The sequence below is a fragment of the Paroedura picta genome, chromosome 11 (genome assembly GCF_049243985.1).
Source record: "Paroedura picta isolate Pp20150507F chromosome 11, Ppicta_v3.0, whole genome shotgun sequence".
NCBI lineage: Eukaryota > Metazoa > Chordata > Lepidosauria > Squamata > Gekkonidae > Paroedura > Paroedura picta.
The window spans coordinates 43,485,453-43,513,273 of record NC_135379.1 but is presented as its reverse complement, the minus strand read 5'-3'; the positions used below and the strand labels follow the sequence as shown (position 1 = coordinate 43,513,273).

The 27,821-nt window shown below is 43.8% G+C and overlaps 1 protein-coding gene across 1 annotated transcript in view; it reads right to left on the bottom strand.

Annotated features, from left to right (window-relative positions):
- The window catches only part of AMPH (amphiphysin), a 111,686-nt gene that overhangs the window by 30,376 nt on the left and 53,489 nt on the right, over nt 1–27,821 (bottom strand). Inside the window, exons 4-13 of the mRNA XM_077303546.1 lie at nt 25,814–25,908; nt 22,518–22,613; nt 20,395–20,502; nt 19,067–19,152; nt 16,725–16,800; nt 14,695–14,777; nt 11,949–12,087; nt 9,709–9,837; nt 5,344–5,451; nt 2,131–2,154 (exon numbers count right to left, since the gene is read on the bottom strand). Coding sequence (XP_077159661.1) covers nt 2,131–2,154; nt 5,344–5,451; nt 9,709–9,837; nt 11,949–12,087; nt 14,695–14,777; nt 16,725–16,800; nt 19,067–19,152; nt 20,395–20,502; nt 22,518–22,613; nt 25,814–25,908 — 944 coding nt within the window. The remainder of the gene's footprint in view (nt 1–2,130; nt 2,155–5,343; nt 5,452–9,708; nt 9,838–11,948; nt 12,088–14,694; nt 14,778–16,724; nt 16,801–19,066; nt 19,153–20,394; nt 20,503–22,517; nt 22,614–25,813; nt 25,909–27,821) is intronic.

The following is a 27,821-nucleotide window of genomic DNA, read 5'->3' as shown; positions in this document are numbered from 1 at the left end:
CATAGTCTTGCATAGATTGGCATACTTCTTGAATGTCTGGGTGCTTTTAGAATATTGAGAACAGGCAGTGGATACTATAACAAAATAGCTGCTATGGGGAGGAATTACAAAAAAGGTCAGTATAGGGATGAGTCCAATGATAAAACACTGGGAGACTCCACCCAACATCAGGCTGCTCCAAACCAAGCAGAGGCAGCTGTTTTCAAAAGGGTCCTCCCTGCAGCCACAAAAGTGACGTCTCCCAGGTTTTTCTGAACCACCTGCTGCTTCAAGGAAGTGAGAGAAAGCGAGAGTTGGCTTTTTGCTTTGGGAAAGAAACAACTGGATACCCGGAAACACATATGGGTGCATTACACAGAAGAAGCCCAATTTTTGGACATTAATTTCATTTGATTTCCAAACTTCAGGTGGACAGCCATGTTGGCCTGAAGCACTGCACGAAAAAAGCGGCCGATTCCAAAATTGTAACAAAGGAGAGACAGAATCTATCCAGTGCCTTAATTAAGCATAAGAAAATAAAAAGTCTCTTATGTCATTTATTTAGACTTTGACTCTGTTGGCCTGAAGCAGCAGAACAAAGCCTAAGTCTGGGGGCACCTTTAAGACCAACAAAGTTTTATTCAAGACTAGGGGCCAAGCCCATTGCATTCAAGAATACAACGAGCACTAGATTGGGGTGGTGGTGGTGGTGGAAGAACTCTGCAGACAGCCTCCCTCTCCCCCAGGACCTGGAAAGGCTGCAGGCTGCAGGGAACTCACCAGCAGGGGTAGCTCTCATGTAGTCTCCAAGCACTGGAGGGAAGTGGAAGGAGTGGTCAGGGGTGTGGGATGGAAGGCGATTGGCTGGCTGCTGGACAGCCAGTCAAGCCGGTTGGAGGAAGAGGCACTCGGGCGGGACAGCCACCCTGAGTGGGTGTTAAGCACTGAGTGGCACTTAAGCCATGAGACACACTCCTCCTCCAAGCCCTTACCAGAAATATATAGTGGAACAGATGTGAGCTTCTGTATGCAGGCACACTCCATCAGATACATTGAGTTAGAATATCCTCAACCGTTACATATAGGTAGAGAGAGGGTGGTGGGGTGGGGGATTTGTCCAAATGCACATACCTTCAGATTGGAACAGATTTCCTTAAATGAACATACATACATACATGCATGCATGCATACATACATGCATGCATGCATGCATACATACATACATACATACATACATACATACATACATACATACATACATACATACATACATACATACATACATACAACTTCCAGGCAGTTATGAAAAAGTCTCTTCTGTGAAGCATCTGGTTTAATCTAAAACCTATGCATCTGTATTTGTACATCTGGCTCTGACTGCCTCTGCCCATCCCCTCCCCTGTCAAAATTTAGATTGCAAACATTTGGGACTGGGTCCCATCCATTGTAATCAGACATCCTTTACTTGCATATAAAACTAATAGAATAACTTTAGGATAAATAGATGTCAAGATCAATGCTGAATAAAGAGACAGGATGAATGCAAAGAACCCAAAGGAAAATAATAAATATGCTACCAGTTATAGTTAACATCCCCGGGGCAACTTCATGACACCTTGCAAAAATTTACTTTTTTAAAATTTCAGAGTTGTTATTATTCAAAAGGAAGGAAACATTTAAAAGACCAGGATGTTAACAAAATGAGGCTTCACTATTCTGCATGGCTATCTGCGTAGAAAGGGCAATAAAAAAGCAAGATAGTTCCAGGGTTGCTTGTTTCACATGGGCAGTGTCTGTCGGAACAGGCTTCTTTTTGAAATCTTCCTAAAAGGATGGCTGAAGGTAAAGTGCTACATCTGGCCAAAGAAAAGGCTCTGCACTGATTCGGTATTTGAAGATGATCTAAATATGGAGCTATCTGGCCCCCTTCCAATGAAATCCCCAGATTCAAGGGGAGCAAGTTTTATCAGCGACACTGTTAAGCTTTTCAACTTTGGTGTTTAGAAATCTCTGCGTCTTATTATCCTTTTAGCTTGCAGTGCGCTGCAATGCGCCTGGCATACTGATGAACGCGACATAAATGCTGACGAAGCCACACCAACTAAACCACAAGCACAAGACAGCGTGCAAAACAAACAAGAGCCACCTTACCGTCCATAGATCCCACGGTAGCGTCTGAGAACAGGGGAAAGAAGGACAGGGTTGAAAACCTCATTTGTACACCATTCTATGTGCTGAAAAGCATAATTAAACAGGATCGTGAGTATTCATTTGCTGGACACAGCTTGGCTTAGCGTTCTTTTAGGAGACAGGACAGTGGATTTTAGAAAGCATTTCACAGATCTCAATTTATTAGCTCTGTCCATGTCAGGGGTGGTCAAACTGTGGCCCTCCAGATGTCCATGGATAACAATTCCCATGAGCCCCTGCCAGCAAACGCTGGCAGGGGCTCATAGGAATTGTAGTCCACGGACATCTGGAGGACCGCAGTTTGACCAACCCTGGTCCACGGAGACTAAAGCACTAGGAAACAAGAAACTCCGACTCTGCTCTTAAGGCACAACTCCCTTGGAAGTTTATCTCTGTGAACCCAGCTGAAAAGGAACGTAACTGCTCAATGTTATGGAGGTACAGGACTCTTGGGACTTTTGACACACGATGGCCTTCTGATATTCATCAAGATGTTTTTAAGCGGGCACCTAGAATGTGATGGGATGAGGGGTGAGACAGATCTCTTTAACTTTTTGCTCAGTAAGGAGAAGCTTGGCTTCCAGAACTGTTTTCGTAATCGAAAGGCCCACCTTGTGGGAAAGTATGTACTTGGCTGTGCTTTGAAATATTGCCAATGCTGATATGTCAAACTGACCTATTCTCAAGGCCAGAGGAAGAAGCTGAAATTGTTTATGTAAACCATTGGAGGGGGAAGGAACGGAAGTTGCCTTTTTGGGACCTTTCCAGGGAGCTGGCATGGTGGCAGAAGGGGTGGTCCCGTAGGATGTGCAAGGGGGTGGAGACCCCAGGTTATTGGTTTGGCCTGAAAGGGCATCACCTTTCCTGCCTCCAATGGGAAGTTATATAATCTCATGTAACTGTATCGTTTTCTGCATAGGTTCTTTGGGACCATCCCACCTGTGTCATTTCTATTCTTCTGCAGTAGAATGAAAATCATAAAAGGTTTTCCAGTCTAGTGGTCATTCTATTTGGGCATTGCACACTAGGCAAACAATCCTAAAAGGCCCTGGGCCATCAGCAGGGGATGAGTCTGGCTTTAGGAAGCCTTGTTCAGGATACCTTCAACAGCAAGCCAGGTTTTGCTACTTTGACAAGCCTCCCTTCGTCACATATGCCAGAACTATGAAGGCTTTCTTGACGCTGGCATCCCTTGCTTCACTAGGAACCGTTTTTCCACAGAAAGTGCTTTAGAGCCAATTCATAGGACTCTTTGGGGACAAACAGCTGATATTTTCATTTTTATAGTTAAGGTTGCCAACTCTGGGCTGGAAAGTTTCTGGACATTTGGAGGTGGATCTCAGCAAAGGCAGTATTTGGGAGGGGGGACACCTCTATGGGGTATAATGCCCCAGAATCCACCCCCCCCCAAAGCAGCTGTTTCCTCCGAGAGAACTGATCTGTGTAGACTGGAGACATAATTCTGGGAGATTGCCAGGCTCCACCTGGAGGTTGGCAACTTGCTTTATAGTCCCCCTGACCGGTTAGAATACTGTGTTAGCATAGGCAAGCAGAGGGACAGAGGAAGCATTATGGTACAGACAGCAAGGAACGAGATCATTGTGGATGACAAAAGAAGAGGACAGTGAAACAAAAACATCAACATTAGAGTATTAAAAAGAACCAGGTAGATTTCCCCCCCACACATAAAAAGTAAAACTATAACTGTGTTTGCATTTGCAGTCTCCTGAACAGAGGACTATCAAGTTAGGCAGCACAGGCGGGAATGGGGCAGCTACTGCTCCGATATCAGGACACCGTCGTTTTGAATGGCCTCCCGTCCTCACTGGAATGCTCCGTACTTGTCAGGGTTGTGACTGCTGCAGCCTTATAGGAACGGTGCTGTTTTCCATGGGACAGAGGACAGGCAAGGACTAGTCTTTTCCACGTGCTAAAAATCAATGTGGCCATGTGGATGTATGTATCAGATGACTGCTGTGCTGTCTCATCTGACGTAGAGTGCCCGAAGTTGCCATGTGCCCAGGGTTAGCGTTGGGTGCTTTACGTAAGCTCCCTCCAACTACAAGCAAACCAGCAACTTGGGTGGGATCACTCAGATTTCTCCTATTGTATATATTATTTACCAACCAAAGCTGGGGGAGGGGGGGAAGCATTCATTCAAAAGACTTGAATACTGTGCCAAAAATTGTATGTGGCCCTCTTTTGTCGCAGTTGTCGTAAGAATGGATCCAGCCATTGATCCACCATAATCCTCAGATCCTTTTCAGGTGTAATCCTGCCAAGACAGATAATTCCCATCCTGACCTGGTGTGTGTACCAAATTCTGTTTGCCATCTTGGAACATGGGGATGAAATAACAGAATGGATCTTTATCGTATTGTGTATGTCATCAGAATGACAACGGTGGTTTCCAGCTGAAAAATCCTTTCAACCAAAACATTTAACCATTTTGAACTCAGATCTTCCACAATCCTAAAGTAAAGCAGATTATAAGAGAGAATCCCAGAGGTATCATTTACTTAAAATGCCTCTGGAAAGACAGGATGCATGCATATGTGATTATTATTATTATTATTATTGTTGTTGTTGTTGTTGTTGTTGTTGTTGTTGTTGTTGTTGTAATCTCAAGGAAAATACCCAGCTGAATATGACAAGGAAGATCCTTACAGGCATTCTGGAGAATGCTGAAGACCTTTTTATTCCAGATGGCTCTTCAGCTAAGCCGAGAGAGGGGGGTGTTGTTGGCTGTATTGCATAAGTTGTAGATTCTGCCCTCCCCGCATTGTATTTTAATTATTGTTTTAATTCAGTATATCAGTTGCACACTGGATCATCCAAAAGTTTTTTTTTTTTGCAGGGGTAAGTCAGACTCTGAATAAATCTTGTGGAAGGTCTTTTTCTTTAGCATGAAAAGGAGAGGCATAACTATTTTTAATAAATAAGACCAGCCACCTTTTTGATTCTGAAACTTCATCTGGCATAGTCTAAAGACATTCAAGCATGCATTAACAATCACAAGGTCTAAAATCCATTTTCTTTCTCCCCCTTTAAATTAGAAAAGAGGTTCTCAGGAACCTGAATTCTATACATGACGCATCTGTGGATTTACAGCACCTTTCAATAACCGTCTACACCACACCTTTAAGAACAGCCTCCTTTAAGCAAGGGAAATACCTGAGACATTGGCGAAGGGGCTGCCACAGTAACTGCAGCATCGGGCTTGAATGGATCAAAGTCCAGATCTAACAAAGACTCTTCCTTCTTAGTTTCAGGAACTTCGTTCTGTTCAGGAAGATACAACCGAATTTCAAAAGCCACACTGACAATTTTCCCTGCCGCATGCAAAATACATTGTTTTTATGGTATGCATTTGACCGCTTTCCTAAAGAGTATGCAGAGTAAAAGACGGATAACGACACGTGAAGTTACATAACACACACCCAAGAATGAGGAGAAACGAGCATGTTAGGCTATGCCATCTGCTTTTTGCTGAATTCAGGGAGCAAGCCGAGCTTGTGTTTATTTGGCATGACAAGGCACAGAATTAGTTTGTGCCACGTGGACTCCTCTCACTCCCTGCTTCTCCCCGTTTGCGCTGAGTGTGAAAATATATCCTGGATTACAATCCCAGGTTCTTGGAGCAAAGAGGCACCTGAAGCCAGACACCATGAGCAACTGGAATTCCTTTTCTGACGGGGTTTGTTTTCCAACTCCACATGAGAGTGGAGGAGAGGAGAGCAGTCAGGTGAACCAGGTGAACTATGTTTGTGCCCACTGTCACAGACTGGCCTTTAATTCCAATTTGGTGTGTATAAGACTTCATTGTTTCCAGCCATAGGCCATTACAATGCCAGCAATATCATATCAGTTGATATTAAAAAACAGTAAAAGAATTAGAACAATATATGCAGTAGTCCATAGATAATGAAAGACAATACAAATTCGGGTCTCTAGCTCTCCAGGGGCGTAAATTTGGCTCTGATTTTCCTTGCTGCTAATGCAAATAGTGAAACATTATAACTAATTAGGGGGTTGGTATCCGATAATAAAGAGCCTCTTGTGGCACAGGGTGGTAAGGCAGCCGACATGCTGTCTGAAGCTCTGCCCATGAGGCTGGGAGTTCGATCCCAGCAGCCGGCTCAAGTTGACTCAGCCTTACATCCTTCCAAGGTCGGTAAAATGAGTAACCAGCTTATTGGGGGGTAAACGGTCATGACTGGGGAAGGCACTGGCAAACCACCCCGTATTGAGTCTGCCATGAAAACACTAGAGGGTGTCACCCCAAGGGTCAGACATGACCCGGTGCTTGCACAGGGGATACCTTTACCTTTACCTTTATCCGATAATAAAAAGACTATTTTGTCTAAATTCGCAGGGAAGTTCTGGCCATTCAAAAATCTCTCAATATACTTGGTCCTTGGCTCCAACTATAGTGGACAATCCAAAACATAATGATAAAGGTCTTCAACAGCAGGTTCTCCAGAAATACATAGGTGAAGGGCAAAAGGTACACCGGAAAAATGGCCTGAGAGTAGGGCTGATGGCATAGCTTGAAAGCGTAAATGGGCAAACACCATTTGAAGTTTTTGTAAAGAAATGGCTACTAAGTAGTCAGATCTGAAATGGACTGTTTTGAACAGTTTAAACAAAGGGGGAAAATTAGATGTTATTATTGTTTGTCTATCCAATATGGCATCACTATTAAAGATCCAGTCTCTCAGATTAGACCCATTGTGCTCTTAATAAATCATCTGGGATGGAATATTTAATTTCAATTTAGAGTATCTCAGGCTGCATTCAGTGCCATTCTAACCAGAACTGCATCCTTCAATGGCTCTCAGTTGATTCCACTTGGCTCCCCCCCTTTTGGCCCCCAAATCACAAACTGACTTGAAACAACTCCATTGGGTTTTTAAGGTGTGAGCCTTTCTGAGGTGACTTCCCAATGCCTGCCTTATGACCTAGGACTTCCTTGGTTGTTGTCTCTCATCTAAATACTAACCAAGGCCAACCCTGAATAGCTTCAAAAATCTGATGAGTTTGAGCTATCCTGGACTATCCAGGTCAGGGCTCAATTGGAAGGGAGATGTGTAACTCTGCTTATGATGAAATCGTAAGTATCTGAATAGGTTCGTTTAATCAACATGCATCTCTCTCGATCCTCAGATTCTGTGGAATCAGCCGTACGGTTGGTCATTCACATCTGCACCATTCATCAAGGATTTTCTCTTCCAGCTGTTTGCTCTCTTGGAGAATCAAACAATTAACAACAGGGTGATCGGAATCATTCAGGTGTAGCCGATCTTGGTTTGGGAAGACCTAAATTCGACCTCTTAGTCATTAAGTTCATTGGGTGACTGGATCATTTGCTGCCTTGGTTCATTCACTGTTTCCCAGCCTAACTAATCTCACAGGGTTGTTGTGATCCTAAACTGGGATTATCTCCTGTATCGTGTTCCTTGCACAATGGACTGATGTATTATTATTATTATTATTATTATCATCATCATCATCATTATTTAAATTTGTTACTTGCCTCTACCCAGAGGCTCGAGGCAAGTTACAGCAGATAACCATACATTAAAACCCACAAAAACAACAACACACAACGTACATATGAGAAATTAGTAGGTTATGGAACAGCAACCCTTGGGACGGACTCTAATTCTAAACACATTTGAATGAGTCCAACAGATTTCAGTAAGTCATTCATCTGTATTCCGTAGGAATCAACAGTACTTTAGGCTTGGCTGGGTCATGCCCCTTGCCTGCAAATTGGCACTACGCAGAAGCAATTGAACTGCAGTTCCTTCCATTAGTTCCAACACACAAGGAGTGAGCCCTGCATCTGAAAATAAATATCCCGTCTGGATCTTTCAAGCATCATTTGTCAGTGGAGTCTATTACCCTGCATGCTGGAGGCAGTGGGACACAGGACTCGACAAAACAACTCAGTGGCATTAATCAGGACCTAATGAGCTAGGAACTAAGAAGTTAATTTCCTTTCAACAGAATTTGGAAAGGAAATTTGTTGCTTATGAAGACTCCAACAAATGACCTAATTTATTCTTAGCTAGTTATTATCTCTTGGTGAGATTCTGCTTACCGACGGATCATACTCTTCAGCACGAGAAACACCATCTAATTCAAAAAGCCTGGGAATGCTGACTAAATACACCGAGGCCCTTATGGCCATCAGGGAAAGCCCCAGAGGGCTTATGCTCTGCCCCTCTTCCCCTCTGGGGCCACCCTGGCTCCAAGCAAGAAGCAACTTTCACCCAATGTGAGGTGAGTGTGAACCTGCTCCTCCTTCAGAGAGGCAGCATGGTTAAGAGCAGCCGCCTCTAATCTGGAGAGCCGGGTTTGATTCCCCTGCTCCTCCACATGCAGCCAGCTGGGTGACCTTGAGCCACTGACAGTCCTGTTAGAGCTGTTCTCAATGAGCAGTAATATCAGAGTTCTTTCAACCTCACCTCCCTCACAGGGTGTCTGTTGTGGGGACAGGAAGGGAAGGTGATTGTAAGCTGCTTTGAGACTCCTTTGAGACTCCTTTGAGACTCCTTTGAGACTCCTTTGAGACTCCTTTGAGACTCCTTTGAGACTCCTTTGAGACAGGGTACGAAAACCAACTCTTCTTCTTCTCCCTCCACCCTCCATCTGAGTGGCTGGGGCTCAGAGCAAGCCCTCCCCCAAGGCCATTTTTGCCTCCTGGCCTGCTGCTGGGAACTAGCAGTCTGTAGGCTAAATCTGACCTTCTGAGGCATCACCCAGTCACACAAGCCAGGGGCAAGAGAGTCAAGACTCATGGCTGTGGGACTTGCTGGCAGTCCAAATGGGGAGGAGAGCAGGTCTACCATCCTCTACTTTCTCCAAAACACAGCTCTCCAATAGAAATAGTCATAAGGGTGCTGGTGAGGCAGCACAGAAATGGGTTTAAGACTGCTCTGAGCACATGAATCTGCCTTGTACTGAGTCCGACAACCACAGGTCTATCAAGGTCTGTGCTGGTCACTCTGGCCTGCTACCTGATCCTTTTAACTGGAGGCACCAGGGATAGAACCTGGGAACTTGTGCATGCAAAGCAGATAACCCTCCCTCTGGGCAATGCCCACTTCTGTTGTTGGGCAGGCCGGCCAGCAAACAAATCAAGCAAATACAGACAAAAGGGACGGTTTGTAGTGTCTTCACAAAAAGGCTACTAATGATATTAAATAACAAAATTAATACAGGATAAAGAAAAGTAAAAAGTCTCTTCTTGTTATGTTGGTTTATTGTAGCATCCAACCAGAACGGGTTCCAGATATCTCCCGTTTTCAAAGGGAATTTTCCTCAGTGGCCGTTCCTCTATTCAATCTCAAAATGTTAAGAGTATACTCTGGCCTTTGGCTCTGTACTGTAGGGATGCTAGCGGAGCAGCTGGATTACTAAACCAATATAATAAGCAAACAAATCAAGGCAGGTAAGTGAATACTGCAAATACTGTACAAAGAAATGTGAAATGGACAGCCTGTGTGAGACAGAACGATCCCCTTGGCTCACCTGCGAAGGAGTTGTCACGTTTATTTCTGGAACAAAGTTGTCGTCAAACAAGCTGATAATATTCTCCTGTTGTAGCTCTTTAGTCGGTGTGAGCTTAGGCAGCGGTGGGACGGGAGGACCTTTCCTCAGCTAAACAGTGAACAAACACATGGGGAAGTCAAATCTCAAGCACGGAGACACACCCTTGTGCATCAGGAGTGAAGGAAAGGGCTTCTCTTTTGGCCTTCTTGTTCTTTCCTCAGCGTAAGAAACAACACAGGCAAGAGACAGAGATGGCCAAGGCATCTGGAAGAGAGCAAGCAGGCCCAAGGAGAAAAGGGGATCAAGCTGTGGCCAAATGCTTCCTTTCACTTCGGAGATGGGCAGATATAAAGAAGCTTATGCCTTGAATGAAGCTTCTTTGGTTTTAAACAGGGGTAGTCAAACTGCGGCCCTCCAGATGTCCATGGACTACAATTCCCAGGAGCCCCTGCCAGCATTCGCTGGCAGGGGCTCCTGGGAATTGTAGTCCATGGACATCTGGAGGGCCGTAGTTTGACTACCCCTTGTTTTAAAGGTGCCACCGGCCTCGAACTTTGTTCCGCTGCTTCAGACCAACACGGCTGCACCCCTGAATCAAAGTTTTTATTGAATTATTGTCAGGAATTTTTTAAATGTTTTATATTCATCACCTTGGGGACCCCATTTTCAGGGAAACGCAGCATAGCAACATTTAAAATAAAATAAAATTAGAAACAGCAGACAAAAAAAGAAAAGAAAAGCACATGACAAATATTCCATCTTTGGCACTGAGCCTCCCGGATGTGGGCAGGATGCAGCATCGTTGTGCCTTTTGGCCGGTCCTCAGCAGTCCCAGATCTTTGCAGCTGCAAGACGCATGCTGCGCCGACACATTTCATACAGGCCAGCAGAGAGCCAGCGACAAAAGAAATCAAATCACATTTACCCTGCAGGAAAAGAAATTATATTCCTTTTATATCAGGAGGATAAAAATAGCTCCGGTAAATCCGTTCTTTGGATTTACGCCAGATGCTGTTGGCAGTCTTTAATTCAGTCTTCAGAGATTTCACAGGAGTAAAGGGGAAAGGCTCTTTTACTTTCACTATATACATACTGTCATTATGTCTGTTTAAACTGCTGTTTTGGCATTGATTTAGTTGGGGCAGCCATGTGGCTCTGATCAACAGAACAACACTTGAGTTCAGTGGCACCCTGAAGACAGACAAAGTTTAATTTGTGCTTGCACACGGAAGCTTCTACCCAGAATTAAACTTTGTTGGCCTTAAAGTTGCCACCGGACTCAAATTTTGTTCAGTATTGATTTGTTATTATGAATCGGTTTCATCCTCATTGCTCATCCAGATTTGCCCATCTGTGTTTTAAACTCTATTCTTGAAACTGTCTTAGGCTAAAAGTTGCAGGAAGTTTTTTAAACCAGAAAGGTTATTTGATGTGTTCTCTTAAAAGAAAACTTAAATGGACTCCGGGGAATGGTAGAGGACAGGAAGGCCTGGAGGATCATTGTCCATGGGGTCGCGATGGGTCGGACACGACTTCGCACATAACAACTTAAAAGAAAAGCTGTGCTCTCCTCCCCCCCCCCCCGAAAACTACAGATTTCTCTATCTCCCCAGGAGGCTGTCATTTGTTAGCACACATAAGGGGACTACAGGAGGTTGGCAAAGTCTGTATTTCTCCCCACATCTCACCATGGATTTCTTGCTCCTCTTTGGTCTCCAAGCAGACTCAGTGCCATAGCCTAGCTAACGGGGCTTCATCATGTTGCCCATGATGGAGCAGCAACACCCAAGAGAAACCCTGCCAGGTGACCAAGGACTCTGGTGTTATCTTGAAGGCTATTTACCCTGGCTCCGTGAAGAGAGCATGTCCAACATGCAAGCACCACAGGGGCCTGATCTGGATTGGAACCATGGTGTTGGAGGAGGGACCTCAGCCTTTTCCCTATGTGCCCTTTGCCCGGCCCAAACGGTTCCAGGCCTGTCTTCTGCTGGAGGGTTGCACTGCATCATGGGGGTTAGGCTGATGTGCCTTTCCCCTATGGTCTGAGCCCTAACTGGGCCCCCACAATGCTTGGGAACTTGTGGGAAAACGTAACATGCAATTTGGCCCTGACAGACTATGACATGAACATTGCTCAAGGGCAAAGGAAATTGCTATACCAACTCTGCAATCTAATGACTGCAAGATTAACTCCAAACCAAAAATAGTTTTGCTCATACCTGTGAGGGAGATTTAGGCCGTGCTGGTGCGGGAGAAGCTGGTGCCAACGTGTGGTTAGGGCTGGCTTCGGGACTAAGTGGGGGCGAGGCCTCTTCGGGCGGAGATGGAGTTTTTGCAATTCGGAGTGGGCCTGAATCACTAGATGGATGCAAAACGTTTTTTTTAAATATATATACAGTGCACTCCATTTCAATATGCTGGGCTACTTTTCAGCAGACTCCCAAACAATCCATGCATATTTTCTACATGTTATTTTTAGATTCATGACAGTTAAATTTGGTGTACAGTAGTAAAGGTAAATGTTTTAAAAATGGACTCAGTCCTGGAAACCCATCTCATATTGGCCTAAATGTGAACGTTACACTCCTTCTATCTGGGATGGTCATCCTCTTTCACTGAGCATGCAGCTTCAAGAGGGATGCATGTGGAGCGGTGAAGGAGCTAGTGGACACCCATCTAGCCAGCCAGATCAGACAAATCAATAAGGTGGCAATCAATAAGGTGACAGATCACCTTCACAATCATATTACATAATTAATGAGAAGTGATTTCCCCCCCCCCAAAAAAACAAACAAATGGGTATTCAGAAACTATTGAAACAGCTAGTACATATCACAGAATCGTAGGGTTGGAAGGGGCCATGCAGGCCATCTAGTCCAATCCCTTGCTCAATGCAGGATCCACCTAAAGCATACAGGATAAGGATCTGTCCAGCTGCTGCTTGAAGACTGCCAGTGAGGGGGAGCTCACCATCTCCTTAGGCAGCCAATTCTACTGCTGAACTACTCTGAACTACTCTGACCATGGAAATTTCTCTCCCTATTATCTAGTTGATACCGTTCTACGATACTGTAGAAGTGACTACAGGTCTTATTGCCTATGTTGATACCACATTAAATAACAAGAGCTAACAAATCAGATGTCTAGTCTAGAAAGCAGATTGTTCCTAAGAAGCTAATGGGCTGTGTTTGGAAGCAACATACAGCTACAGCATTCTAAAAGCATCCTAACTCGAAAAAATGAGATACAGAATTAGGCATCATTGTGGAGGACTAGTAATACATGATTGAGTAAATCCTCAATCATGTTCTATTTCCTAAAGCAAAACAAAACTATTCTCAACCACTGGGACATGTCTTAAAGTTCACTCACCACCTCTGTCTGGGAATTTATTTATTTATTTAAAAAAAGAAGGACACAGGCATTAGCATGTTCTTTCCATTTCACTGTTGTTTCTCAACACGTTACTCAGTGAAATTACTTGTTTGTCTGGGCTGAATTTTTCCTGTGATCATTTTCAGTAAAGAAGAAGAAGAAGAAGAAGAAGAAGAAGAAGAAGAAGAAGAAGAAGAAGAAGAAGAAGAAGAAGAGACTTTTCAGAGGGAAACAGGTGCAAAATGTCTCCCCTCCACCACATTTACCTTTCTTTATATCTATTTTTTGATATCTAGAGTGCCTCCTTGCTACGGCTTGTTTGTTTAAAGTTCTTTCTTCCTGGCCACAGAATCCCAGCCAATCAGGAACCACAGAGCCCAGTGTGAGGGTATTGCATCAGTGTCACGTAACAAATGACATTTTGCTATATGACACCTTCATAAGCCAATTCAGAATAAGGTCATGAAGTATAATTCTCACTCCAAATGGATGCTAAGCTGTATTGCATACGCTTTTTGATCTGTATTAGCAGACCACTGAAAAATAGCCCAAACAGGTACTTCTCAAAACATCTTCCCCATTTGAGCTCAATTCCATCATTTTTTCAAATGCTCTGTTATTGTCTATGCCATGATACACATTCTACAAATTAATGTTAAAGCTTAAGGCCTGTTTAGAAATAGAAGATATTGATCAAGATTGCACAGTTTTGCATTAGGAATTAAATGTAATGACATACAGATGTGTTTTTTTTTTTAGTATTGCAGCAAACGTTCCAGTTACAGCCAGAATCCAACAAGAACAGACACCACTCGAGGACAATAATTATTCATTTAGTTTTTAGCTGTTTTTTGCCCCTCTCCATTGTTTATGGTATGTCTCAAACTGATCCCCCCCCCCCGGTTTTCTAATTATGTAATCTATACAGAGCCTCAGTAGGAAAGGTGAACGGTAGTAAGCAAACAAACTAATAAGATGAAACCAAAGAGTGAAATACTCCGTACTGCTTGCATTGCAAGGAATATCACCATATCATTAGGAACACAACAAGACAACGTGGTAGCCAAATTTTAGACCAATAGGGCTTATAAAAGCAAACCACCCAAGATTTAAGCAGAAGCAGATCAGTTTATAATTTCATAGAGAGGGGAAAAAACCAGCCCTCCCGTAAAAGAGAAGTGGAAAAAAGTCACCTTCCATAATGTAAACACCAGATGTGATCCTGACCTATCTTGGAGGAATTTGAGAAAGCACAGCTATACTAACCTGCCAACAGCTGAAATTTGCATCTTATACACCAGGGGTAGGCAAACTGTGGCCCTCCAGATGTCCATGGACTACAATTCCCGTGAGCCCCTGCCAGCAAATGCTGGCAGGGGCTCATGGGAATTGTAGTCCAAGGACATCTGGAGGGCCACAGTTTGCCTACCCCTGTTACACACAAAATGAATCGATACAAAACTGAGTGAAATTGGCAAACACAACAGAAATTATACTCTGATGAATTTGCTCTCTCCCAAATTAAGGATGGTATAATCGGTGTCCATAACTTAGGGTACACACTCTGCAATGTGACAGAAAATTCATCACCTGGGTGCTCCTAGAATGGTGAAGGCCTTGTCGGCGTGCTGTTCTCCAAGCTTGGTCATCACCTCATAAAGTTTGTGGCATAGCTGAGGAGAGAGAGTCATCATGATCAAAGTTATTTTAGAGGCAAACAAGATCTAGAGCAGGGGTAGTCAAACTGCGGCCCTCCAGATGTCCATGGACTACAATTCCCAGGAGCCCCTGCCAGCATTCGCTGGCAGGGGCTCCTGGGAATTGTAGTCCATGGACATCTGGAGGGCCGCAGTTTGACTACCCCTGATCTAGAGGCAAATAAGACCATACAGTTGCTCAACAACAGGCCTGAGGTTAGCCATCCTTGGAAAAATGAGGCATTAATCACAATCACAAGCCTCACATGGCGTTCTTGCACAGCTTCACACTTTGCTGCTTAAGACGTGCTACAACTATCCTTGGGATAAAGGAATGCTTTTGCCCTAGAAGCACTTTTTGACAAAAAAGGAAAACATCTCATGGAAATGTCTTCATTACTTGCCACTATTAGCATAATGACAGAGAGATCTCAAGCATTCTAAGCAACTGAAGCGTTTCGGTCCTGAGCCTGCAGCAGTGGCTTCAATCCACTCTGAAACCCTTAGTTTGGTTCCATTTTTTTCCCTGTGCAATGTTCAGATAAGTTTTATCATGATGAATACACTGCTGAAATGTGTTTCTATTTCAATAGGGCATCCCAGTCAGCAAATTAAGAGATCTTTTTTCTACAAGAGGAGGTGCTTTGGATGTACTCTCTCTGCACCAAATCCAGATGTGCCTTTTCTATCTAGAAGCAAGCTGGAGAGGGATGGCTGTATATAATTTCTCCAGAAATTGGCTACGGATGGCCCTGATTGGTTGGCCTTTGTGATTTCACAAGGTCATCCCTCCCACCCCCTTCCTCTTGCAGCTATTTTTAGATTGTTTGCACTATTTTTAGATTGTTTCAGGCAATGAACAAACATTTATTTATTTCATTGATCTGCCAGGATAAACTCGTGTTAGGATCCAAGTTATCCAAAATATTAGATCACACATGCCAGAAATCTAAGAGCAGCTGGTAAGAATCAGTTTCAAAGTGCCAGATCAAAAATCTAAAAGCAGTGATCAAAGTTCATAAAACCAGTCCTGAATAAGCCTTTACAAAGTATTTTAAAGTATTTGAAAGGTTGTCAGAGGAGGGCAGGGAAAGGCTCCTGTTGGCAGCAGAGGATAAGGCCCACAATAATGGGTTTAAACTACATGTAGAATGATATTGGCTAGATATCGGTGGGGGAAATTTCACACTCAGAGCAGTCCTGCAGGGGATTTGACTGCCTAAGGAGGTGGTGAGCTCCCCCTCGCTGACAGTCTTCAAGACGCAGCTGGACAGATACTTATCCTGGACACTTTAGGTTGATCCTGCATTGAGCAGAGAGTTGTACTAGATGGGCTGCATGGCCCTTTCCAATTCTATGATTCTATAAAGTAAATGGAAAGCAGGATCTGGCCCTGAGGCAGGGTGGTGAATGGCAATCCCAACAACAGAATCAGGGTGTGACAACAAATCTCAGCCCACCTGGCAGCTCCCAACACCACCATAAACGTCTGTTGCATATTAGATACACTAGAAAAACCATTCCCATTTGGTTTCCATTCACTAATTACATTGCCATTTGATTAATAAAATCAGAGTCCAGTAGCACCTTTAAGACCAACAAAGATTTATTCAAGGCGTGAGCTTTCGAGTGCAAGCACTCTTCCTCAGACTTGCACTCGAAAGCTCACGCCTTGAATAAATCTTTGTTGGTCTCAAAGCTGCTACTGGACTCTGATTTTATTGTGCTACTTCAGACCAACATGGCTACTCATTTGAATTACCATTCGATTGTTGTTCACTAATGCTCACTAGGTAATAAACGTAATAACAGAAAGGGAACAAGGCAATGGTTAGATTTTAAAAAATCTCCGCACTTTTACTGTTTCATACATTTCCAAGTCCTTAGTGGCTTTTCTCCCACAATGCATTCCTTTTTACTCACCAAAGCAATTTCTTTGTGAAATTTGGCTTCGAGGCTGGAGATATTTTTGAATGTGTTCACATAGAAGCCAACTCGTCTGGGGGGTGGGGGGGGAATGACAAGATAAAAATGAAAAGGTTGTAAAACTGAAAGGGAAATAACAAGGTGTATTTTTCCTCCAGAGCTAAAGCAACAATATTTTCCTCGATGGCTTCAAAAGAGGAAAAACAAGAAAAATAACTCTACATGTTAAACAATATATATATTTTTCCTGGTTACAGTATAAATTCAAATCATGTAAAGGAACTTTACGGATATGTGGCTTCTAATGAAAGGGCATGAGACATTATCAATCCGAGAATGAATAAAGGCCCCTTTGAACCATTTAAGAACAATTCTAGATCCTCATTCAACTTACCATGCTGAAGTAGTACAGATAGTGATCAATGTCATATCTTGCTTAAAACAAATTATTCCTGGCCATTCTAAGCTCAGAGCTAAATCATCATTGTTACTTCATCTGATGGTTTACTTACTAGGGTATTCTTTATAATCTGTGATGATATTCCTGTCAGAATAGTTGCAGAGGTTTGAATTACACTGAGTTTCTCCACAGATGGAAGGATATCTGCTCACGTGGCACAATTTCCCCACTTCTCCCTGCTAGAAATGCCCCCCCCCATTATGTTCCTGGAGAGGTTCCTTTTTCCAAAAGAACAAGATTTGGCAGGGGCATTTCAGGCTGCCAGAAGTGGGGGGAAGTGACAACGTTGTGCCCTATAAGCACACATCCTTCAGCCTTTGGAAAAGCTCCAGAGGATCTAAGCCAATTTGTCAGTCACCTAGTGTGAATAAGGCTGGCAGATTTTCTATGTAGATATTACCGGTAAATGTAATCCAGTGCTTCATAGTACATGAGATAAAATCTGAAGATAGATATATGAAGATATAAGAGTTGGCTGACTACAGAATGATTTCCACACAGACACCCCCACACACTTACTATCTGAAATAAAGTAGGTTAGCAAGATGGAAGCTCTCAAAACAAGCACAATGCAAGAATGATCTGTAAAAGGGTACAGAGAAAATGCGTTACTCAGTAAATGGAACAGAGTGTTTTTCAGGCTTAAGCCAGCACCTGAATGAAAGGAATTCTGCATGCAATAAAGGTTCAGGTTTGACTCAGGCATGGCACTAACGCCATTTAGTATGAAAGAAAAACGAAACCTCTCTGTCACACATGGAAATTACACAAGGAACTGCAAAAGCAAAACCCACGTTGTAAAGAAATAAGAGCAAGGCCAGCTACAAGTCTTCCCTGAAAGTACGCTCACAGGTAGTCCAATCTACACTATCGAAATAAACAATATAGGCACACACTCCCATTACAACCAGGCACAAAATCACAGACCTCAAGCATATAGCTAGATCTTTTCCAAATGCAGTCGTCCCCTGGCAACATACTGAAATTCTGAGGTCACTTCCTCTTTATCCTTACAATATTATAAAATTCCTCCCTTGCATCATAGGAGAAAGATGCTAACTTTGATTACTGGTGTTTTTCCCCCTCAAAACAGGGACTGAGATCAAAGCAAGCAACATTGATTCATGGAAAGATCCAAAACCAAAATTCTTGGAATACTTTTGTTATGCTTTTCAATTTATTCTTTATTTATATATTATCTCATTTATACCTTGCCTATCTCCTCAGTGGGGACATAAAGTGGCTTATGGTATTCCTCTCTCCTCCATTTTCTACTCACAACAACCCTGTTAGGTTTGGCTGGGAAAGTGTAACTGGCCCAAGGTTACCCAGAAAGGTTACACAGCAGAGTAGAGATTCAAAAGCGGATCTTCCGGGTCCTAGTCCAACACCCTAACTGCTACACAACACTGGCTCTTCTGTTTATGTGATGTCTACATGGGCACTATCTCAAGAATGACATACTAAGAGGTAGCATCTAAATATCTAGTGACAAATAAATAGAACCTCTTGTGGCACAGGGTGGTAAGACAGCCAACATGCTGTCTGAAGCTCTGACCATGAGGCTGGGCATTCGATCTCAGCAGCTGGCTCAAGGTTGACTCAGCCTTCCATCCTTCCGAGGTCGGTAAAATGAGTACCCAGCTTGCTGGGGGGTAGAACAGTAATGACTGGGGAAGGCACTGGCAAAGCACCCCGTATTGAGTCTGCCATGAAAACGCTAGAGGGCATCACCCCAAGGGCCAGACATGACTTGATGCTTGCACAGGGGATACCTTTACCTTTACCTTAAATTATAAGACACAAAGAGATGGTGGTCACCCAGCTTCTATGGCCTGCTGTGACACACCAAAGGGCAAGAACCATTCCATATATCTACCTTGACCATAAAGACGGCAGCTCTTCTTGTAAATCAGTATTAAAATCTTCAAACACTTTCTGTGCTTTCTGGAACTCTTCTTCTGCCTAGAATGAAACCAAATAAACTAGCAAGCATTTCTCTGACACCAAAAAAGGATACTGGGTAATAGAAGACACAGCCAACTCTTGCTGGGATTTATCGGAGCTTGATCTTGAGGCGGAGCCAGGGAACAGAAAGATAACGAAAAGCAAGTATATAGGTGCAGGGCGGAAAGCCCAGTTCTGTGGCTGAGCTTCAAACTGAAGAGTTGGCCAACAGCTTTACAGAACCCAGTGGAACCATTCTGGTCCTTTGTGTCACTTGACTTCTGTTGAGCTGCAATACTCCCCTCTGGCCACTTTCAGTGGTGGTGCTGAAGAGTGGCAGAAAGTGGGTCAGCAGATCCCTCCTCTGGGTCTTCTTGCTTTCTGGGTGGCATATAGAGTAATGCGTCTAGGTTCTTCTAGTACATTCCCCAGTCTCAGATCTTACAAGCTAATGCTTTCTGTCTGAGGGAAGTTCACAAGTCATTCGTTTTTGGCTCATAAGAGGAAATCCAAGACAAAAGGAAACCGAAGCTTCAGACATTTAAGTGACAGAGGCAGGCCTCATACAACATATCTGCTACACATTGGTGATGAGACAGGGTTGTTAGATGACAACCCAGAAACCCGTGAATTCAACTTGCATATATTTTCAAAAGAGCAATGAACAGCATGTCATAATAGACCCACTGAACCAAAAAACAGTCCTTGGAAAATAAAGAAGAGTCGCAGATTGGCTCTTAATTCACCCCGAGCTGGAGGACTGCTTCTCCTTTATAGGGCCATGTGACTCTTCAGCTGACCTACACCAATTCCTCTCTACAGATGTTAACATAGAAGCGTCATTAGGAAGCATTTCCTGTAATACATGATGAAAGAACAACTAGCCGCAGTAAATTATGGGTGAAGGTGGGTAACAAATTGAGGAGCCCAAGTACCCATTTACTCTGAACTAATGAAGGCAAAAGCCTGACACGTAGGATGCCATGAGAGGCTTGCCTGTCATTAGAAGCACAGACAAGGCCTATGAAATTCTTGGCACTCAGACACAGGTGACACAATATCAATGCACTGGAGCCTGGCAGGAGTTTCCTACATCACTAATCAACTCTGGTTTCTCTTGCCGTGCATTTTTGCTGCAGTGAAATGTGTGGCTCGGACAGGTAATTAAAAAAAAAAAAAACGAGACAAAGGATTTTGTGAACAGTTTTGCTCACAGTCATCCATTCTGGTGCCGAGTGTAATTTAGAGATAATGTTCTACCTTAGTAATTCTGCCTTCGTCTTTTCTCTTTGAACTCTGCAGAGCTTCCAGGTGATGTCTGGCACTGTCATAGTCAACCAGTTTTCGGCTGCGCTTTGCAATGCGATTCTGTGAAGAGTTGCCACAGTCAAAACACACAGTTCTTCTTAGGCACCCACCCAAGTCATTTACAGCAGGGGTAGCCAACCTGTGGTCCTCCAGATGTCCATGGACTACAATTCCCATGAGCCCCTGCCAGCGTTTGCTGGCAGGGGCTCATGGGAATTGTAGTCCATGGACATCTGGAGGACCACAGGTTGACTACCCCTGATTTACAGCACCACTTTAAACATGTTGACCTTCAGAAGACACTGAAAAGCCCACCAATCAGCTCAAAAAATGGATATCAATGGAAAGCAAGCAAAGATCTAATTGGGAATACCACCTATCCCCTGCTCCAAATTGCAACCAGGGTGCCAGAAGTTAATGTTTAATCTGTATAACTCAGCACAGTACAGAAAGCCATATATGTCTCAAGCAAAAGTGAAAGAAAAATACACTAATTCATATGGCCAACGAAGAATATCTCCTGGCTCTAATATGTAGAGTTGGCCACCAGCAGGGAATGGACGGAGGGGCACAGGGCTGAAAGATCCAGGCTTGGAAATTCATGGAAATTTGCAGATAGAGCTTGGGAAGGACATGGGCATTGGTGTGATCCAAAACATCCATTTTCTCCAGGGGAACTGATCTCTGTAGTCTGGAGATGAGATGGAACTCTGGGGGATCCGCAGGAGTCTGGCATCCCAACTAATATGGCATTCAGGGAAACATTTGGCAGAAAAATATTTGGGAACATTTCCTGAAGGCCAAATATGTGACAGGTATCTTTTCTGGGTCTCATTTCAGTTTCATAGCATGAAAGTTCTTCAGGGAAATTTTAATTTATTTTTAATTTTAAAAGATCTAATGAAATCATGGGTAAGAATATACCTTTTGAACTTAAACAGGATCTATTAGAAATTTTGAAAGGCTATGTAGATTTGGACTTAGTGTTAAATTTATTCATGGTAGGCATTATGGCCATAGCAGCAAACTGGAAGAAATTAGAATCTCCTATAAATAGATAATTTAATAAAATTTGGTCTGATGAGGTTAATATATTATCAGAGAGCTAGAAGGAGTAATTCTCGACAGTCTGACCTGTGTAATTGACACTGGTTATTGCTTATTATAATTTGAAATGAAAAATATGTGGTAAGATTTCTCTGTTTGCTTTCTATTAATCTCTGCAATGGCTGTCTTTTGGGCCATTGCGTAATTAGCTAATACACAGACACACAAGTAAACTAGAACAGATTTAATCAAAATTATTCTGGTGTGAAATACTGGTCAGATCTCAAAATTGGTGTTGTTGAAGCAAAGTTAAGGGTCAATTTGAACACTCTCCTCCATTAGTAGCCATTGTCCATGTACAAGCAACTTAATAGATGAACACCCATATGCAGGGGCAAAGCAAGAATACAATGGGCACTAGATTGGGGGGTGGGGTGAGAGAACTCTGTGGATGGCCTCCCCCCAGAACCTGGAAAGGCTGCAGGCTGGAGGGCCTTGGGAAGGGAACTCACCAGCAGGGACAGCTGTTATGCAGCAGGGATCTGCAGCCTCTGAGCCTCAAAGGGAAGGAAGTGGAAGGAGGAAGGGGTGGTCAGGGGTGGGGGACAGAAGGCTGGCTGCTGGACAGACAGGCAAGCCAGTTGGAGGAGGAGGCAATCAGGGGCGGGACAGCTGTCTTGAGTGAGTGTTAAGAGCTGAGTGACACTTAAGACATGAGACACACTCCTCCTCCAAGCCCTTAACAGAAATATATAGTGGAGCAGATAATATCTAGAAGAGGAACTCCACATACTAACTCTTGCTAATTTTCACAAGATCAGAAATGCAGAACTATTGTGTGTGGTAGAATCATAAAGCATCATTTCAATTTCCTTGACATGAGATGGTCACAGGAATGGGACATGCCCACTTATGGATGACGCACTTGACAGATGCTCATGTGCTGTGACAAACTTGTACACGGACTCAACATCTCTGTGAGCCCAATGTTTTTATGTGAACTGGCCTCAAATGAAATATTGCATTACCTTAATATCAGGAAACTGTCCTAGATATGTATCCAAGGTCAGCAATGATCCATCCACCAGCTTTTGATGAAAATCTTCCCAAAGTACATCACACTTCTGTGGACCAAGAAGAAATGCAGCAAAATGAAGATTGATAAGGCAGCAGTTGCAATCCATATCTGTTGGTGTGCAAGGTTGCAAATGTGCTCACACCTTACATATATACACTTAAGCCAACAATGGGTATACATTGGGCAGATTTTTATATTTTTCTATTCTAAATAAGCATTTCATGCATTGTTTTTCCTTAGGGACTGACCAGATGTTACTATCTCTGACAATCTCCCATCCAATGCATGAACATTCACCTGTGCATGGAATTTTCCTGACCTGGTGACCTGCCCCTTCTTTCACCCCACTGCAAGGATGTCACATGTCACTTTCTACATGCAGTGAAAGTAGCACTGGAGACAGCATGAAAACTCACTCCCACTATGATCGCATTGATTTTTTCTCTTTGTAAAACTGAGTCTGACGAGGACCTTACAATAAAGTATAACTGATGGCCTTTTTTCCATCTTGGGTATACATATCTGAAAGTCGATAAACACCAGGCAGCATCCAACTCTGCACACCTCATGTGAAAGGCACCCTTCCTGCCATTACAAGATACATGCTAGGTCAGCCACAGAATGCTTCAATCCCGAAATGGGAATCAAGTTTTGTGTCAGTGCTGTAATTGTTGCTTCTTGGGATATTTGTGCAATAAGTACAATAACGTATAATAGGCAAAAAAATCTGATGATGATATTATCCGTTCAGTCGTGTCCGACCCTCGGCAATTCTATAGGAAAGTCTTCACCATGGTTCCCTGTCTCTGACTGCTTCTTTCAGTTGGTCCGTGGTCATTCCTGTATCAGCTTGGATTGTGTTGAGCCAGCGGATCCTTTAGCAACCATGTTTCCTTTTGCTGCTGACCATGCCAAGCATTAATGATTTCTCCAGCAAGGTTGATCACAGGATGTGTCCACAGTAAGTGAGCTTTAGCCATAATATCTTTCCTTCTAATGACATAGTTGGTTTGCTCCTCTCTAAAACTGTCTTGTTGGTAACTTTGGCTGTCCATGGGATTCGCAGCATTCATCTCCAACACCATAATTCGAAAGCATCTATTTTCCTCTTGTCTTCTTTCTTTAGGGTCCAGCTTTTGCATCCAAAGGTTGTTATGGGGAAGACAAGGCGTTGACTAGCCAGCACTTTGTATTAATGCTGATATCCTAATATTGCGTTCAAGCCCAGTGTTATTCACCGTTTGATTTCACGCCATTTGATTCTAAATAAATCTAGAATCACAGAATAAGCCCTAATTTCTTATTTCTTTAAAGCAGGCAAAATAAATAAATAAATAAAAACATAGTAATATGACAAAGAAATGTAGTGTATGTAGAATGAAATGTAGAGACAATCAAATATCAACAAAGAGCATCAGATCATATCTTCACATGTAGCAAAGAGGAATGGAGAAGTCCGCCTAAGCCAGAATGGGCAATGGAAATCTGGGTTGGTTCAAAATTGTTGGAGGCAGAACCTGCCACATTCCAGCAGGTTCTCTGCTATCATAAACCTCATGAATAGTGAGACCTGGCAAGTTATTGAGGCCATCCCCAAGTTATGTTATGACTCACTTGAGTGCGTCAAAGTCTCCAGACATAACTGTTCCCTGTTCTGCAAACATGTTTTCAAGGCAAGTCTAATTCAGCCTCAGTTGGGTCTCAGCTGATATGCCCAGAAGTCTCCATGCCCAGTGAAGGATAAATGTCCTCAGTTAAGGACCACTTGCCCTACATTTGCGGGGTTATCCCAGTAACTGGCGGGGTAGGGAGACTTGCTGGCAGCAGAGTCCTAGGAAGGCTCTGCAACAACATTCATTCTGGTGTGCACCACAAGTGATGTCCTCATGTTGCCAGTGATGCCAGGATGCTCTGGTATTTGGGTAGAAGTTATTTCTAGCGTGTGCCAGAAGTGACATTGCTGAGTTGCCAGGGATACTAGTCTAGACCTCCTTTTGCTGCTGGTAAGCCGCCCCCCCCCCCCGTCCCAATGGCCAGCAGATGGAGGAGGCCCCTGGGCAGGGTATCCTTTGCCCCAAGTGAGGGATTGGTAATTCTAACTTAATCCCACCTCATCCCATTAAGTCCAGTGATGGCAAAGCATTTGTTTATGGTTGAAATAGACATCCAATGGTGTGGCATGTGACTCAGACCCTTTCCAGCCTGGTGCAGCCATGTTGGACTGCCACTGGGTGTTTGTGACAGGGAAGTTTGCCCCGCCTCTTCCCAGGTCCTGACAGAGGAAGAGTTTCCCTGCCAGACTTCATTCACCCTGAATTAGTGCCTCCTCATGAGGCAGCCAGGGTGGAAAAGTTCCGTCACACAGGGGGGCAAGGGACCCTTTTTTTTCTTTTTAGGAACACTGCAGCAATACCGGGTTCCTAAATAAAAAAATATGTTTTGTGTCCCTTCCAGGACACCATCAGCGCTGGGCAAGGGGAAGACCTGGGCTCAACTCTTCCCTGCCAGACAAGCCTGGCCTGACAATAGGCCCTGATGGCACCCGCAGCATAGGAGGGAAGAATCCGTGGAGCAACCAAGGGCCTGAGTCCGGCCAGCCATGGGCCAGTGCCAACATCACTTGGAAGCAGGGATTACCCCCACAACCAGACGAGTGCCAGCCCAGGCCTAATCCCCCAAGTGGAAAAGGTCAAAGTGCAGCTCATTTAGAATATCTCTTCTGTTTTAATGGGAGTCTATGGATCATTATAAGAACCTAGTAATTGCCAAGGAAATAAATTCTGCTTTTAATGGCGCAACATTTAATCACAGGGGTACACATAGTGGCAGTCATTACTACATCTGAGCACATTAACCGCAGATATCCAGTCAGTTTGCAGAGATGTCCAAGGTAAATCAGCACCTTGAACAATGGCTATAAATGAACAGGACCTTCTTGAAAAGATGAATAGCATTTCTTGAGGCAAGTATTTAGGTCCCATGGAAGGCCAATGACTGAATTTGCAACACCATGGCTAATTCCAAACACGGTAAAAGGAAATCAATGGCTTGCTCCCTTGAAACTTAAACCAACTTTTAAATAGTAATTAGATTTATTCTTTCTTGGGGCCTTGGGGAAAAAAGGAAGAAAATCCAATTATTTGGCCAAAGCCCTTTATATACTAAAGTCTATCAGAGTCCTGTATTGTTCCCATCACCAAACATGACCCGCCAGAAAGTTCTTTGGTCACATTTTTTTCACCTTACCTCTCCAACTATCTTCACGTCTTCCCGGCCATACCATTCAGGCTCATAGACTTCATGCAGGGACTCCGTAAGCTTCTTAGAAGCATCTTGCATGCCTGGAAGATGGAAAGAAAAAGAAACAATTGCTAGATAGAGGGCTGTGCCACAGATGGACTACCCTTTGAGACAGCATATGGATCAACAACGATTGCTTAAAATAAAGATAATACCAATGTAATAAGGCGAAGGACCAACCCAGGATTAATGTGTCTGAAAGCCATAAAACACAGTTTTTCACAAAAAGATTGATGATATTCTAGTAAAAATAAATAGGTGCAAATGATATTTTTGGGGGGAGGGGGGAACCTGAGTCTTATGAATCCATTCTGTCTTGCAAGTACTTCCAACATAACAGTTAAAATCAAGCTTTTCTTTTAGGAAAAACTATCCTGGCCCCACACTTACTTGGGTCCCAGTCAGAGGGACTTTGGTGAGCCCCGCTGGACTCATGAAAAGAGCCCAAACCAAAAAACAAGCCATGGAGGAAGCCCATGGCTCAACTCTCCCCACTGCATCCCACGTGGCATTCCAGCGAGAAAGGTGGAAACTAAACTGAAGTCAGGGGGTGGAATGACAGGTTAAGAGACAATTAACTTCCTTACTCTGTGTGCATTCATGATAACTCAGACAAGACACCCAGGCCCAAGTAACATTCAGTTCCATTGCTGGTTAGTTTAAGGCAAGCACAAGGTGTTTCCATCCATGGAACAACATTTCCTCCTCCTGCGGTTGCCCATTGACACCCCCCCCCCAAATGCTGTGCCTCTAGCCCAGGGGCCTTCACTCCCAGCATCAAGGGTGGATCATGGAGGGGTCTGAGAAATGAGAGTGGAAAACCAGAAAGAGCATGTTGCTTTTTCTTGAACAGCCACCTAGCCTACCTCCCAGGGTTATTGCGAAGATAAAAGAGGGGCGAGGAGAATGGGAGAGGAGAATGGTGGGCGCTGCCTGAGCTCCTTGGAGGAAGGAGATGGGGAGGAAAATGTATTAAATGAATCACTGAAATGTTGGCTACGCTCATTCCAGTGAAACGATTTCCCATAATGGCAATAGCGGATGCAGGTGCCACTGGAAGGCGAGATGACCTGTAAGTTGTCTGGGCTTCCTCTCTTTGTCAGTGGGTGGTTCCATGCCCTACCTCCACAGCCTTCCCTTTCTTTCCTTTTAACCCCCAGTCCATTTCTCCCTCCCCACGGGGAATTCCTTCCTTTCGCATCATTCTTCTTCTGCTATCCTTTTGCAAAGCAAAGAGGCTCTGCTTCCTGGGGCACCCATTATGGATTCCATATAGCAGGGGTAGTCATCCTGTGGTCCTCCAGATGTCCATGGGCTACAATTCCCATGAGCCCCTGCCAGAATTTGCTGGACCACAGGTTAACTAACCCTGTCATGTAGGGTTGGTCAGCTCTAAGTTGGGAAATATTTGGAGAGTTTGGGGGAGGTGCCGGGAGTGGGCGGGATTTAGAATAGGAAGTGACCTCAATGGCATATAATGCTATGGAATCCACCCTCCAAAGCAGCCGGGGAACTGATCTCTGCAGCCTGGAGATGAGCTCTAATTCCAAGAGACCTCCAGGTTCTACTTGGGGACTAGTATCCCCAGTTCCATACGTGTCTGCAGGGTCAAAAATGCTGAGAACACCTGCTCTAGTCTACTGCCTTCCAGGCTGTTTAAAAAGCAGTGCCTAATGCCACAAAGAAACAGAAGCTATCTTGCACAACTGCAGGGCTACAGAGAATAGTCTTCCCTTTCAGAAAGAATGTAGCCGACAGCACCCAAGCAAGCTTGGTTTTCAGAATGCTCTGGAGGACCATTATTTCACACTGCTGCAAATTAATCCATCCCGACGGTAAGAAAGGAGACAGTAAAGCATGACGGAGAATAAATATATTGTCTCGAGATGGCTCAACGGCTAAAAAATGTACATATTAACAGACATTTCTATTCACACCTGACCTATTCTTAGCA